General features: G+C 36.8%; 1 protein-coding gene across 5 annotated transcripts in view; it reads right to left on the bottom strand.

Moving 5' to 3' along the window:
• LOC306854257 (ferroxidase HEPHL1-like) overlaps positions 1 to 15,396 on the bottom strand; it is a 36,960-nt gene extending 21,564 nt beyond the window's left edge. Inside the window, exons 1-13 of one of the 5 annotated variants that reach the window (XM_079392117.1) lie at positions 15,251 to 15,396; positions 14,945 to 15,063; positions 11,674 to 11,840; positions 11,051 to 11,295; positions 7,054 to 7,266; positions 6,716 to 6,904; positions 5,460 to 5,714; positions 4,890 to 5,058; positions 4,347 to 4,486; positions 3,476 to 3,607; positions 2,984 to 3,189; positions 2,461 to 2,611; positions 2,140 to 2,352 (exon numbers count right to left, since the gene is read on the bottom strand). In XM_079392117.1, the coding sequence (XP_079248243.1) occupies positions 2,140 to 2,352; positions 2,461 to 2,611; positions 2,984 to 3,189; positions 3,476 to 3,607; positions 4,347 to 4,486; positions 4,890 to 5,058; positions 5,460 to 5,714; positions 6,716 to 6,904; positions 7,054 to 7,266; positions 11,051 to 11,295; positions 11,674 to 11,840; positions 14,945 to 14,983 (2,119 nt within the window). In that variant the 5' untranslated portion in view covers positions 14,984 to 15,063; positions 15,251 to 15,396. Of the gene's footprint in view, positions 1 to 2,139; positions 2,353 to 2,460; positions 2,612 to 2,983; positions 3,190 to 3,475; positions 3,608 to 4,346; positions 4,487 to 4,889; positions 5,059 to 5,459; positions 5,715 to 6,715; positions 6,905 to 7,053; positions 7,267 to 11,050; positions 11,296 to 11,673; positions 12,784 to 13,527; positions 13,571 to 14,944; positions 15,064 to 15,250 lie in introns of those variants that run through there. The other 4 variants (XM_079392120.1, XM_079392118.1, XM_079392119.1 and 1 more) reach the window with 4 other exon arrangements.
• Positions 15,397 to 16,759: the final 1,363 nt, after the last annotated feature.

Raw genomic sequence — 16,759 nt, 5'->3', positions numbered from 1 at the left:
TGGTCTGGGGCTGTTTTGCTGCTTCAGGACCTGGAAGACTTGCTGTGATAAACGGACCCATGAATTCAGCTGTCTACCAAAAAATCCTGAAGAACAATGTCCGGCCATCTGTTCGTGACCTCAAGCTGAAGCGAACTTGGGTTCTGCAGCAGGACAATGATCCAAAACACACCAGCAAATCCACCTCTGAATGGCTGAAGAAAAACTAAATGAAGACTTTGGAGTGGCCTAGTCAAAGTCCTGACCTGAATCCTATTGAGATGCTGTGGCATGACCTTAAAAAGGCTGTTCATGCTCGAAAACCCTCCAATGTGGCTGAATTACAATAATTCTGCCAAGATGAGTGGGCCAAAATTCCTCCACAGCGCTGTAACAGACTCATTGCAAGTTATCGCAAACGCTTGATTGCAGTTGTTGCTGCTAAGGGTGGCCCAACCAGTTATTAGGTTTAGGGGGCAAGCACTTTTTCACACAGGGCCATGTGGGTTTGGATTTTGTTTTCCCTTCATAAAAAAAAAAAAAAAATTCATTCAAAAACTGCATGTTGTGTTTACTTGTGTTACCTTTGATTAATATTTAAATTAGTTTGATTGATCTGAAACATTAAAGTGTGACAAACATGCAAAAAAATTAAAAATCAGGAAGGGGGCCAACACTTTTTTTACACCACTGTATTTGAGAAGGTTGTTGGAATTCCCCTGAGACACACAAATCTAACTAAAAACAAAAAGTTTGGGACTTACCCGTAGCATTGTATCTATTCAACAGAAAAATTAATCATTACAAACATAAATTGCATAAGAATTGTGCAGACAGTGTATTCCAGCTTCCAAAGTAGTATTAGAAGGCATAATTGTTGCACCACTAATTTTGTTAAGTTCCTCTTTGGCTGGTTCTGATGCAAATCTGCTAGATTTAGCTGAACTTTTTCTGTTATGAAGACTTGCTCAACATTTTGAATGCAAAATACCACAATATCCAGTTTATCAAGTGATCAGAATGAACATTGTTTTGATGTGCTGCTCACTTTAAACTGTAGAAATGGTAAAATGGAGCTACCATTGTAATTTTGAATTGCATTTTGTAACCAAGCTGGTGTTCAGAACCCTTCTTAATATTGTTAATTCATCATTAGAACATGCAAAAACATTGAAGGTGGCAGTAATTGCTTTGTCTGTGTCACTCTTATCCCAAGGTCACCATAGTCAGTCTGTATCTAGGCCAGATGTTGCACTTGCGCCCAGTAAATACCACAAAACAGACCTTTACGGTCAGCGAACACTTAACTCTACAAGCAAGCAATCCCTCAATGCAAACCCCCTATTTCCAGCTAAGGCCATAATGCATCATGCAAGGATCTAAATGACTAGCAGGATCACTAATTGATCCCTCTGTCAGTCTCTGATCACTATACTGCACCATGCTTTCAAGCTGCTGGTCAGACTACAACCACTGCCTCAATGATCTCACCCAAGTCTGTTGTCGTCCATGCCAGTCTCGAAGCAAAACAGCTGCCTCCAATTTTGAATACCATACAGAAACATTGACTTGTGCTTGGAATCAATCAATCTCATAGTGTTTGCTCTATTCGTTCGTTCATTCTATGGCCAGAGGTTTCTCACTACTGCCACCTGATTTCACCAGTTTCTGTTCCAAACCACTGTCACCTTTGGTTTGCTCAGTGGGCAAAACATTTAATATTCAGCAAACTGTATAACTCTCATTTGAAAATATCAATTGAAATCACTGAATACTTGAATTTTTGAAATTTTCATAATTTACTAATTGGATACAGTGTTGCAGGTCCGTGAGTTCATTAGAATCAAATTACCAAGTATAAATGTATATATTTGTATTCATTTTCTATTTATTTCCACCTGTATAGTTGTTGTTATTGTATGCACCTTGTGCTTGTACTTGCAGTGTCTGTTCTGGAAATGTCCTGCGAAAAATAACTTTTCCAGAACATTCTTGGAAACAAACATTGTTAGTCGGGTTAAGATCTGGCACAACACCAAAATCATTATTAGTAAAAGCATTACAAGTAACGTGTCAAAGCCAAGTCTTATCTTCTGTCGCTTGAGTGTACAGGATAAGCATTTACACACATATCCCTGATGTAAAAGCGCTGTGACTTACCATTATTGTCGGGTGTCATTCTAACAGTCACTGCGGTATGCGGGAAGACACTGAGAGTGTCACGGTTCATCCCGTCTCGTTGAAACGTGTTACCCTCGAAATAGACCCCATGGATATCCACCTCTGTGCCCAAGCCAAGTACGTGCCACATAACATGTTCCCCGTTACACAACCTCAGACCAGGCAGGTTTCCATACATGTAGCCATTCACCGCTGAGAAGGAACACACATTTTTAACACCATCAAATCATAAACTTCACAAAGTGTGGATGTAAATGCACATGATTGTGTGATTAAATGCACACAAACACATATGCATACCGTGCATCTTATTGCTCTCCTGAAACTCTTCATTAGCTGTATCTGAATCACTGCTACCAAACTTCTTAATATTCTCTTCCAGATACCAGCTTTCATTCTCATCCATCACAGAGAACAGCAGAAAAAACTCATGCTGAATTTTGTTGGCATACTAAAGAAACAATACATACACACAAAAACATTATATTTACTTGCATTACATTAAGTTTTTCCACAAACTACAGTGTTCACTGAAATCAACCCTGAAATTAACTAAGAAAAACATCAGTTTTTTCTTTAATTTATGGAAATACACATTTATTAATGACTACAAACTGACATTTAGTCTCAAATGCTATCCCAAGCTGAGTGCCTGCATGATTTAAAACAGATTTGCAAACCTGTTTTACAATAAAACAGCTCATAAAACACATTTTCATGTTTTTGGTTGACAGTCAAGCAACCTCTTTTTACAGAACAATCGTTCATATTTAAACCCTATTTTGTACTATATTGTCTGTTTAGGTCTGTGCAAGTCCATTACCTGATGGCCACTTGCATCAAGAACACCTTTCTTGCACACTTGTATGGGCCCAAATAAACCAGAGTTAGTGTCCCGAACAGGATCAGCAGCGGAATAGTACAAGTATGAAAGACAAGGAGGATCACTGCTGGAGGGACCTTCAATTACTCTCCAACGATAGGTGAATTTTTCACCAGGAGCCACAGAGGCTCCAGCTTTCTGAGTACCTGTGGAGGAGGCGAAAGAAAAATAAAGAATCTAACATCTTAGACATATGACTTAAAACTTGTATTTTAATACCATAGCAAAATGTGATGCAATGTGTGTATGACGCTGTCAAATAGTATTCTTTGTGTTCATTGATGTTCAGTTTCCAAATGAAATTGTCACCAAAGGCCTAAAGCAGTGTTTCTTAAGCATTTTTGAGTGAATTCGCCCTCTTTGCTTAGCCCATTTAGAAACCCTGGATTGAAGATCTATGAGTGTGTGTACCTGTAGCTGTATATGACTTACCATCCTGATACTTTGCTCCTTCATAGGTCTTCTCATAATGCAGACCATGTGGCTGAATGCTGTAGTTATGTGTAGCTCTGTTAAAGAATGTCACAATGATAACATCACCAGTCTCTGCTCTGATTACAGGACCTGGGGAGAGGTGTAGAGAAAATCAATCATAAAATACATGAATAAGACTGAAAGGCAATCATACGTCACAGCATGGCATCACCTTTAGGGCATATTACTATACTTATTCAGAAACATTAAAGTTGGCAGGAAATCAAAATTAACCATATGTGATCCTGGACATTTTTTAAATTAAGACTTATGAATAAATAATCTTTCCATTGATGTATGGTTTGTTATGATCGGACAATATTTGGCTGAGATACAACTATTTGAAAATCTGGAATCTGAGGGTGCAAAAAATATTCAAGGAATCTAAATATTGAGAAAAATCACCTTTAAAGTTGTTCAAATGAAGTTCTTAGCAATGCATATTACTAATCAAAAATAAAGTTGTATATTTACAGTAGAAAATTTACAAAATATATTCATGGAACATGATCTTTACTTAATATCCTAATGATTTTTGGCATAAAAGAAAAGTGGATAATTTTGACCCATTCAACATTTTTGGCTATTGCTACAAATATACCGGTGATACTTAAGACTGGTCTTGTGGTCCAAGGTCACATATTTTTCTTTACTGGTCTTATTGTTAACCATTCATATATGCATAATGTTTATCAATTTTTTTTAACTCTTAAAATCTTCAAATTCAAAATTTGCTACTCCTGTCATATGACGTTTAATGCCAACTTTAAAATATTATCAAAGACATATCAGTGTTCATAAACATGTAAGACACAAGTGAGGATTTTACCCAGAATTCCAAGATGCTCATCCGAGCCCGCAAAATGTGTTTTGTTAGTAAATGTGCTGTCAGTGTATGAAATGTATCTGGCCTTCCGGTATTTTCCACCCAGCTTACCACCATCACGACTGAAATACGATTCAGAGTCACTGCAGGAAAAGAAAGACATTAACGTAAATAAAAGTAATCTAATACAATTACAAAATAAACATGCAGTTTACAAATAAAAAATAAAAGTAAAATTAAATTATAAACAGATAAAACCAGACCTGCAGCAGCAATTATGTGATAATTACATTAATCAATTCATCTTTAATTTTTTAGCTATTTACAATTTTTCTATGGCTTCTTTCTGTTTTCAGGCATTGTCTGTGTACTACCGAATAGTGGAAGAAGTTTATCCCATCCAAATTTATTCAATAACATTTAAAAGAAAAGCATAAGTCTGACCACAGCTCCTCAGAGCCTTCAGAATCCTTCAGCAATTTCAGATCTAGCAGGTTTTGAGTTACTCAATCATGCATTAAAGCATCTCCAAATCTGGGTTTTTACCTCTCTGGTTCAGTAAGTGATTTGTTTGTCATGTAGTTCATCCCTGAAGGGGCGTAGTCCCAATCCATCTCCTCAGCAGCAATGTAGAAATGTCTCTCTTTGCCAGGGGCCTCTGTTGGAGAGACTGAGGACCCACAGGCCGAGACCTCATAGAAACTCTGCATACCTGCTGCTCACAAGAACAGAGAGCGATTCAGATGTACTGAAATCATAAATTTACCTGCTTCCCTCAAGTAAACTCAAGAAAAGTAAACTCAAAGAAAAAGTCATAAGCAGTGCTAATCAGTCCTTTTGAATTGAATTACTCAAAGACAACAGAGTTGAAGCTCTGAAAATTAATTAAATTTAGAATAACGTAAATTATCCTGACAAATTACATTTATGGATTCAAATTGTTGGTATGACAATGAATTTTCTTTTTCAGTGTAGAAATTAAAAGGAGCTTAAAACATGAGCACTGTACCAAGCTAAAAATCAAAGCCGAAAGTGATTGTACACTGATAAGAGACAAAAACAAAGCAAAGCAAAAAAAATAAAAAAGAAGACTAAAGACAATAGATCAGTTAGTACCTCGTACATGATCGTTTACTTGGCAGCTTAACAACCATTTTCCTTCTGTTCTGGGGATCATTGTTGCGGTGACAAAAGTGGCAGGAAACAGACTAAGCACATCTGTGCGGTGCATGCGATCCATGAGGGTGTGTCCATGGAAATAAGCTGAATGAATGTCCACCTCGTTGCCAATGCCGAAGAGATGCCAAGACACAGGACGTCCAACACACACTTTAAGTGCAGGCAGATTTCCATAAACATAGCCATTGATTGCTAATAGGAAAAAGATAGGAACAAACTGAACGAGTGACACTGAGAGATAAATGATGAGATTACAGGAACTTTATAATTAAACATTAATAAATACAAGGAAAACAATAATTCTGCCTATTATTCATTTAGATCAAAAGGAAAACTAAACTTTTCTGAATGGCGTTGTTCCAAAGTTGAACAGATAAGAAGGTACTTTCTATCAAAGGATGCAAAACATCAACTAAAAATACACCATGGGAATGTACGGGCATAAAACCTATTACCATTGGTTACAGACATTAATATAGTGAAGTGAAGTGACATACTGCCAAGTATGGTGACCCATACTCAGAATTGGTGCTCTGCATTTAACCCATCCAACGTGCACACACACACCGTGAACACACACACAGCAGTGAACACACACACACACACACAGCAGTGAACACACACACACCGTGAACACACACCCGGAGCAGTGGGCAGCCATTTATGCTGCGGCGCCCGGGGAGCAGTTGGGGGTTCGGTGCCTTGCTCAAGGGCACCTCAGTCGTGGTATTGAGGGTGGAGAGAGCACTGGACATTCACTCCCTCCACCTACAATCCCTGCCGGCCCGAGACTCGAACCCGCAACCTTTGGATTACGAGTCTGACTCTCTAACCATTAGGCCACGACTTCCCCTACCATTATGTACTTTTGATTCCCAGTAGTGTGTGCCATGATACCAAAATTTAAGTAGTCAGCACCAAACTAAACAAAAAAAAATTTAATAATTTCAGTACTAAAGATAAAAAGATAGCTATTAATCACTTCTTTTTGACTGTTTAAGTGCTACGGTGCAATGTAAGCTGCTTTGTAGAAGTGCACAGTATATTTGTATAAAACACATTATGGTTAAGCTGATTTAAATAAAAGTTTTTAGCTTCTAAGATAAAAATAGAACATTCCTCAGAACAGAAGGAGCAACAACCCATTTTTTATGTATGGACAAGATTAAAGATTGAGACATTCTGAGGCTTACAGTGCATGAGGTTGGACTCTCTGAACTCCTCGTCTACTTTGTTCGAAAGTACAATTGTTGCACCTGGATCAGAGCAGAACTTTTTTATATTCTCCTCCAAGTACCAGCTCAAGTTCTCATCCACCACACTGAACATCAAAACGAAATCTTCATCCACATCAGAGCGCTTTTGATTAGAGTCCAGAGTGCCTAAAGAGAAGAAAAAGATATACTAAAAAGGGTAAAAATAGGGGTGCTTGATGCTAAGTAGTTGGTACCGTGAGATACTGTACAATCTTCTGTGTAAATAAGTTATTCCAAGCATGTACAGATTATTAGGGCTTGTGTGTGGACCTTACCTTGTTTGCAGGTGAGCAGAGCTCCTATCAGCCCTGATGCAATGTCTTTTGGTGCATCTCCATGTGAATGGTAAATCCAGGTGAGACAGTGGGCATCTGCTTCAGTAGGAGCGTACTCTGGTTTGACCTGCCAGGTGTATGTGTAGCTCTCACCTGGAGCCACAGCATCATCTCTCTTATCAGCACCAGTGGTGCCGTCTGGATACAACGCTCCTAAAATACAGAGCAAAAGAGCTGGTCCAATCTCATCTGTTCAAGGACTCGTATCATAATCTGACAAATTGTAACAAATCTACGAATTTAAAAGAGGGCACACTGTATCAACACTGGATTGTCCTTCCTCTTAGTATAAAAATTCAATAAACAACCTTTCTTCCAAGGTCAACCAGTTTTTTATGTAAGCTATGCTCATTCGGAAATATTTGCGGTACTGGTATCACAAGCATGACTAACACATGTTTACACAATAATGCCCATTCAGTAACTTGGCCTGCGATGGAAGTAGACACCGTGAAGCAGGAAGTAGACACTGTAAAGTTAAACTTAACCTCAAAGATTATGAACAAATGACAGGGAAAGTTGCTAGTTAACTTATTACGTGGTTAAAAAAAAGATTCTGTGTACCAAAGTTACACAAAAAAATAAATAAATCTAAATTTAATTTTGTTTCAAATTTTCCATACATTTGGATTACATAGTTTTAGCACAAATTAATAAACTTAATGTGATTCATATGCAGTCATACATAAACGAAATGGGTAAGAATTATTTAATAGTTCACATCAAAATCCCCAGTGTTAGATGAACACTACTCATGTGTTTCCACACTACAGAGTGTTAAAGTAGCATTGAAGCAGTGTTGCCGTTAAGGAGATAATTGAGCATTAATGACGAAGACCTGCTGTTATCAAGCAGAATCACTGGAGGAAAGAAAAAAAACGAGAACAGAAAAAAGAGAAACAAAACAAGAACTACAACTGTGGCCTGTTGCATGAAGATAGCTGAACAAACTTTGAGTTTTAGAGTAGGTTAAAAGTTGACATAAGTTTATAACTATTATAAATAATTATAATTTATACAGTATGAATATAATAAATGAGCAGATTTTGTCTCTACAATTCTTTCTAATCAATGCAAATAACTGCACTCTCCTAGCTGAATTAGGTGCCAAGACCTGTATTTCTTCAAACATTACAAAGGTTGGTCTGCACTCTTTAGTCTTTTATTGGAATCAAAGCAGGAGATAAAATAGACAAATGTTTTAGTTATCTGCCTTCGTCAGTGTTGAAACGTTTGTCTATTTTATCTCCTGTTTTGATTCCAATAAAAGACTTATAGAGTGCAGACCAACCTTTGTAACGTTCTAAAATTCCTTCACCATAAACTGCTTTAATTTGAAGCGAGAGTGGCTTTATTGCTTCAGATATATGTCACTTTGCTCACAGCTGATTGGTTGCTTGTATTATACTGGTGCCCAGCATGCATTGCGACAAAGCGCTTTGTTGATTGTCACCATTGTTGATATTCATACGCTGATTCGTTATGTCTGTGTGTGTCTATGTAATTACGTAGATTAAAATATTCTGTGCAAAAACTTTTGTAAATACTGCTGGATTTCAAGCTGTAAAATCACAATTCTAATACAACAAACAATGCATCACCCATTTAGTCAGAAAAGTTGTAATCAATGAAATAGACGATCAATGTGGTAAACAATTATGATTATATCATCAAGAACCCAACAAGAGCTAACACTGATCTCCTTGATGGTGATTTCAAACTAAACATTTTCAATAAAACATTAACCTCTAAACCTTATGTAGCTTCTGTAGACGTCTGACAGAAATAAAGTCAATCTGGGTTGCGTTTCCCAAAAGCATCGTTAGCTAGCTATGGTCACAAGTTCCATTTAACTCTATTGGTAACGACGGAACTTACTACCGTAGTTGCTTTTGGGAAACACACCCCTATTTAGTAACGAGTGAAGCTAGTAATGCTGTTTGTGAAGCTGTTTAATCATCTGAGATTTAATGTCTTTTATTTCAGTTGATTTCGTCTAAGGCTGTGAGTCAGTTGTAGTTCTGGTGTTTCATAAGACATACAACTGCCATATTAGGATAATTCTGCTAATGCTGCATTTCTTTATTGCCCAATATTTCACTTCTGCTTTCTTATATATACACTATATATACACACCGCCCAGCTAATACAGTTGAGCCTAGAATGAACTGCACCATTCGTGTCACCATTAAAGTGAACATGATTGGTGTTGAATTCAAGCAGGGTTTCAAGCTATTGAAATCACCTGACTTTCTGGAAATTATGTCAGAAATGGCCATGAAAATCATCAAACAGGAAGTACCTCTTGTAAAGTTCACTCAAAGGTTAATGACATACGATTTAGACAAAATGTTAAGGATATAAATCTGTTATAAATAAAACAATGTTCTAAATTGTTTTCAAATTATATTTGTGATGTATTTGTACATAAAATTTTGCAATAATACTGTTAAAATGTGTTAAGAATATTTTCTATTTAAATAAATATTTGACGTCCCACTTTAGAAAAGGATATTTCAAAAGTGGGACAGCACATTTTGACTAATGTGGGACAGTCAAATATTCTCTGTTATTCAATTGATCAAATGTGCTTTTAAAAAGTTAAATGCCATACATGTAATTTTGTTCATTTTTAGGCTTATAATGCAGCAATATTATTTGTTTTAAGATACAGATTAAAAATGTTGAGACTAGAGGACAATAAAATCCTGGACCATGATAAGGCCATGAGTGGCCAGGACTACTAATTTCTCTTATGAAGTGTTTTTATCATTACAATTTGTTTAACATGTTTTTGAAAATGCATGTTCTATATTCTTCCCATGTGCGGAGTAAAGAAGTTCAATAACAGTTTTAAAGACATTTCATGTTCCAAAGTTTGAATCTTTTTAAAATCATTAAATTATTTTGCCATCTTGATTAAGTCCAATTTTATATTTTTATTTAATTATACATAGTTATTATAATTGTTGTTGCCAGAAATCTGACATTTTTTTAAAATGAATTCCTTTAAATATAAGCTTTCTGTGTTATATAGCTGTATTTAACATTTGAACGGGTAGGCTACTAGTTTTTTAGACAAACTGATGAAGACAACAAACACACCATAGGTTTACTAAATTAAGCAAACATGGGTATGCACATTTAACCTGGAGTGTTAAATGTGAAGTTTGCTTTGTAAAAATTAAACTATACTCCCAGATTTGAGCGCGCACTGTCCCACATTAGAAAATCCACAAATTCTTAAACAATTTGGCACAAGGAGCACTAAAATGTGTGCCGTTTCGCCTACAAGTACAATATCTGAAACATTTCTTCTGATTTAGTTAGGAAACATCTTGGGAATTTCAAAATGGTATAAGATTTTGATTTATTGTTTTGACTTCATATGGAAATATGATACACAATTCAAAATTGCACAAAGTGTCCCACATTACTAATCCACCCTATATAATCCAAATGGATGGAACGTGTACACAATTGAAATACATAAAATTCTAATTTATACCAATTTTTTTTTATGTGTGTGTATATCCAATAATAATGTACATATGCATGTGATGTTCTTGAGAGACAGACATGGTTACTTTTTTTTTTTTTTTTTTTTTAAATCTTTGATATATGCACATTTTATAATTACGGTTTAAAAATTTGAGCTACAAAAGTGGTTGCTTCAAGTAGCCATTTTATAAAGTTTCATGTTGTCTAGTGTAATTGGTGCATTGCCCTTTGATCTGCTCTGAAACAAGTTGCTAAGTTGACACTTTGCTGCACATTTTTCGTTTTTTTGCTCTGTTATTGATTTATGGGATGTGTGTCAAGAGACTCTAAATTGCTGTAACCCAAAGATAAACAGAATGACTTAGCCTAACAGAAGGAAAGGGATGGAGGGGAAATTGAACTAATGGAACTAATAGAGAGATGATGTATATCCAACCTTCTGAGTTCTTCTCATAGAACACTCCGTGAGGGTGGAGAGAATAAGACCTGTTCGCAAAGTTCTTCATGTGCACCTCTATGACATCTCCAACCTCAGCACGTATAATGGGTCCGAGGAAGCCGAGCCAGGCAGGCTTAGCTATCTCCTCGGAATAAGAGCCATCTGTGTACTGTCTGTACACAGCTTTTTTGTAAACACTCCCTATCCGGGTCTCGCCTCTTGACAGAAACACCGACGCATATCTGTTAAAGGGAGGCATGTAGAGAGAGAAATAAATAAGTAGGCCAAATGGCAACAATTCATTCATCGGTAAAGTCCATCATGCAATCATTCAGATTAGCTACTGGTGGTGATCAGGATCCATGTAAATAATAATAATAATAAATGCAATGAGAATAAAATATAAGAGTGTTAGCCTGCATCACCATGCATTTACAAAAAGCTTTACACAAACACAAACACATTTTTCACATAAATTTCCACATTTTCCATAACTACGTGATGTTTATTAGACCTAGTAGCCTATAACAATAAAACACCGTAGACTAATATAAAATGTCGTCTATTACTTTTACTGGTAAATACGTGTGTAATTTTTTCCTGTTTGTAAACGGACTTACTCGTCTTGCTCAATGCTTCGGTTATGGATAAGGTTTCGGCCGCTCGGTGCGTAATTCCAGTCCTCCTCTCTTATGGCTATATAATAAGTCCTCTTGAGACACTCGGCCTGCTGGAGCGCGATCGCAGCTGTCACAAAAGCGCACAGCACAGACTTCATGGCTTGTATCTGAAAACAACCAACATGTATAACCAAAACCGAGCCTGTGTCAAAAAAGAGACGCACGTAAACAATCCCAAACTGCTACTGCGCTCGGAAACTATGTGCCATGCACAATCTTGCCTTGAGTGCGGCTACACTAATACCGAAACCGAAAGCTCAGTGTAAGGCATTGCTTGTAGAACCGGTTTTTCGGTCTGAAGTGAAACTCCGCCGTCTCCTTCATAACAGCGCTCCTTAACCCTGGACACATGCCCAGACGCGCTGACGAAACGACCATGCGATTCATAAGCGCCGCTTTTTGAATATCTGCTGCACCGTCGGTTTACCCGGTTTGTCAACAATTCTTATAAAAAAAAATCTAAAACCCAAGTCTTAATCTCTCGAAGAAGCGTGCCAGCTTTCTTTAAAATGCGTTTAATATTCCTGCCATTTGCATGTGCTGGCAAACGCAGCTTACACAATGACGGCTGTGCATTATCCCGTAAACCTGTTTTCATAGTCAACATTTAAAGGTGATCAAAAAAGTTAATCAAAGTTGTGCTAAGACAAGGATGCATTGGTTTTTGAACAACTTTGATGAAAGATTTTGATCCACTTCAAATGTTGACTACTGTACAATGTAGTATAATATACACACACACACACACACACACACACACACACACACCTCAACATTGAAAGGTTTTGATCCACTTCAAATGTTGACTACTGTACAATGTAGTATAATATACACACACACACACACACACACAAACCTCAACATTTGAAGTGGATCAAAACCTTTCATCAAAGACCAAAATTTGTTCTTGTCTTCTCTGGTTAACTTTTTTTGATCCACTTCAAATGTTGACTACTGTATATATACACAACATGTCATAAACATGACAGCATGCCCTATGGAGCTGGGTGCTCTGGGGATCCTCAACCACTGCCTTCTGTTTCCTGTGTGATAGGCGCTGCACATGAAATCATCTTGCACACACGAGCTAGATGGAGATACTCACGGGTGTGATCCTCAAATTAAGATAAACATTTGTACTGCTGCTGGATACCTATTTTTCTCCTTTAGTCACCATAATTCTGTAACATTGAGGCAAAGAGAGGAGATTGGAGACTGTAGAGCATTGGTCTCAAACTGTGGAGGACCACAGCTCTGCACAGTTTAGCTCCAACCCTAATCAAACACACCTGATCCTGCTAATCAAGCTCTTCAGGATCATTAGAAATTTCCAAGCAGGTGTGATTTGGAGCTAAACTGTGCAGAGATGCAGCCCTCCAGGAATTGAGTTTGAGACCAATGCTGTAGATGCAGCAGACATTTGTTTAAATAAGACAATAATTCAAGTGGAAAACAGCAATACAACAGAAAACAGAAACACAACAGCTTTCTTCAAACGAAGAAAAAACCCTGCAAACTAATGAACCAAACCAACGGCTATAAATACAAGACCAAACAAGAGACGGAAGGAAATCAGAAACCATGGAAACCATTAAAAACAAGAAAATACTGAAAACAGAAACAAAAGGAACAGAATAAACTTCAAAATAATAGTTTCTTAACTAAAATGAAACTGGTGGCTCGTGACAAATATAGTTTAGTCACCTAATAAAGATTGTATTTATTTATTTAGCAACCCATGAAAAATGGTGCTAACCTCACTCTGCATATTGTATATGTCTCTCTGTAACACACCTTATTCAGATCATCAGCTCATTAGGAAAGAACTCAATGAACTGAGCAGCATTCAGATCGAGTCCCTAGACTCTAGAGTGTAGGCTGATTGGGTAATTGCTTTAATGCAGCTTCTGGAGTTAAGATCACACTTCAGGATGACAAAACTAAAAAACCTAAACACATTTTTAAAGAAAGATGTTGGAGTGTCCAGACAATAGGACATTTTAAAGTTTCATGCAAAGTTTTACTAGCAAAGTTAGACTATTTCAGAGCCACAAGAAGACTTGAATTGATCACCATTTTAATGTTATGACTTTTATCACTGAAAAATTATGCAAACTTTATGCATTTTGGAGTAGAAAACTGTTGACTGGGTAGCTAGTTTGCAGGGTTAATTAACCTATCGACAGTGGTGAGCAGTGTACGTCTGTATACTGGTGCAAAGCTTTGTTCTCCACCACATAAGTTCTGCTTTTCGGCATTTTCTTTTCATGCATTGCACTGCTGTTGTGTTTCTCTAGGTACCTTATATTTGCCTGTAATTTGACTTTTTTTTGTAGGTGCGATTTTATTAATTGCTGCATTAATTTGAAAGTTCAACTTGTCAAAGACAGCATCAACAGAGTGGTGACATAGATATAGCATTTATGAACAAAACACTAGTTCATTTATGTTCAGTTTTTCGATTGTGGCATCTGGTTTCAGGAAAGATTGACATTTCAAAGACAATGCAGAAGAGACCAGACAGAGCTGCGTCCTTTATAACAGCGTTTGAGACGTTTAGGCCCTTACAGATAAGCACGTCTAATGTGTGTCCATGATTGTGGGTGGGTCCTTCCACATGCGGAGTGAGATCAAAGGTGCTCAGAATAGATAAGCAAACCATTTTTGGTGCTAGTTTTATTAGGGTTATCTACATGTATATTAAAATTGCCAGCAATTACAAAACATTCAAATTCAGAGTTAGTTGCAAACAGAAGCCCTCTAAAATCATCAAAAAATAATAAAAAGGTTGAGAGTATCTTGGTGGCCTGTCAATTAGAAATAAAACACCTGGCGTGCCTTTCTAAACAATGCCAAGATACTTAAGAGATAAGAAATCTCCAAGGGAAATTTGTTCTGCGCACACACAAACAAGTGAAATGTGGAGGGGCTGATTCATTTAGAGTTGTTGCACTGCAGCTGTTGTCAAATTTTATTTAAAAATATCAGATGTAAACTTTTTGTAGAGATAAGATCATTGACTAAAAGTAATTTGTTCGTAAGTGAATGAATGTTAAAAGCAGCTAACTTTACAGTATTTGTTTCTTCTTCACAGAAATGTTATAGTGACAGATAACATACATTTACCATACGATTTGCACAAGTCTTTGTCTGTCCTTTAATTATCAAAACATAGATTGAAGGCCTAAAGGCACATTGTGTTCCTGCTTACTCTGGAAACCTTTGTGAATGTTCCTGCTGCTGAGCTCATTGTGAGCTGTTATCTCCAGGACTCACAGGTTTGTTGTTTTTTTCCTCAGCTGGAACAGATGAAGGGTGGTTCAGAGCTGGCTGCTTAGGTGGGAGACAAAAAACAAAAACAGATCCGATCCGATCCATGAGAGAAGGGATATTAAGAAATACAACCACATCCTGGTTGCAACAGTCAGTTCTAGTGTGGTAATTGCAACTGTTATATTATCGAAAACTAATATTATTAGCTTACTTGTTGGACTGCAATACTCATGGCTGTACTCACCACTGAGGTCCTTAATGTTCAGACCTCTGTTTTTTTTCTGAGGTACATTATATAATAAATGTTGTGAAACAATTGCCTAATATTAACTCTGCTTTGGTACTGCAAGGATATTGCACAACATCAAAATAACAGACTTTCTCATGATCTGCCCCAGCGGTCCAGCAATCTAACGTTTCAGATCGAACCAAAGTAGGCAGACTTAACTGTTCACAGCTGCTGAGTATGAATTCCAGAGCAATGCTTCAGGTGACAGTCAATAATGTGAGATAAGATGCAAGTAGCCAAACTTACATACAAACTTACATTATCTTCCACCTGTCACAGATCCAGCCATCACATCAGCATCAGTCTCGGATTAACAAGGGCCTGCAGATAAAGGTTAACACTAGAAGGGATACAGCAAAAACTACTGGGCATGCGCACATCACTATAGCATAATTTAAACACTCACCTTCACCTAACTGTCTGGTCTCGTCTCTCACAAACACGCATGACACGCCTGACTCTTTGGATCCTGTTCGCCAGTCTTTCTATAATTTAAATCCAAAATGATGAAAACTCAAACACAAATGACAGAAGAAATAAAGAAATTATATATAATTTTTACTCAGTTTCTTATGAATTTCTGTTTAAAATATGTGACCCTGGAGCACAAAAGCAATCATAAGTAGCACAGCTATATTTGTAGCAATAGCCAAAAATACACTGTATGGGTCAAAATTATAAATTTTTCTTTTATGCCAAAAATCATTAGGATATTAAGTAAAGATCATGTTCCATGAAGATATTTTTGTAAATTTCCTACCGTAAATATATCAAAACTTAATATGCATTGGTAAGTACTTAATTTGGACAACTTCAAAGGCGATTTTCTCAATATTATGATTTTTTTTGCTCGCTCAGATTCCAGATTTTCAAATAATTGTATCTCGGCCAAATATTGTCCTATCCTAACAAACCATACATCAATGAAATCAATTTTTGAAATCAAAAAAAGAAAATTTACCCTTATGACTGGTTTTGTGGTCCAGGGTCACATATGTGATTGTATTTTCAACAATAAACTATCCTTTTGCATATTTCCAGTTTGTGTGGATCAATGCAACATTTCACCTGATTCTCATTAGAATCTGTTATTTGATTGACAAATAATTTATGCTTTTGGTCCTCAAACATCTTAAAATGCACATATGTAGATCAGTGAAATCAAATTTTTCCAGGGGGACATGCCCTTGACCTCAATGAACTTCAGCCCTTTTTTGTATTCATAATAGTTTAATAATAATAATAATAATAATTCATTACATTTATATAGCGCTTTTCTAAGCACTCAAAGCGCTCTACATTGTGAGGGGTGGTGTCTCCTATATTTTAATATTTTGAAAGGGTTTGCAGTTTTTGGAGGTGCAGTTTGTCTACATGTAGGCACAGAACAACCTTGGACATCTTGTCTTCACAGCAGCGTCACTCGTATGATTGATGGACAGACATGAGTTTGTTCAAGAAACA

The sequence above is a fragment of the Barbus barbus genome (genome assembly GCF_936440315.1).
Source record: "Barbus barbus genome assembly, chromosome: 34".
In the NCBI taxonomy this organism is placed as follows: domain Eukaryota; kingdom Metazoa; phylum Chordata; class Actinopteri; order Cypriniformes; family Cyprinidae; genus Barbus; species Barbus barbus.
This window is presented reverse-complemented; position numbering and strand designations above follow the sequence as displayed.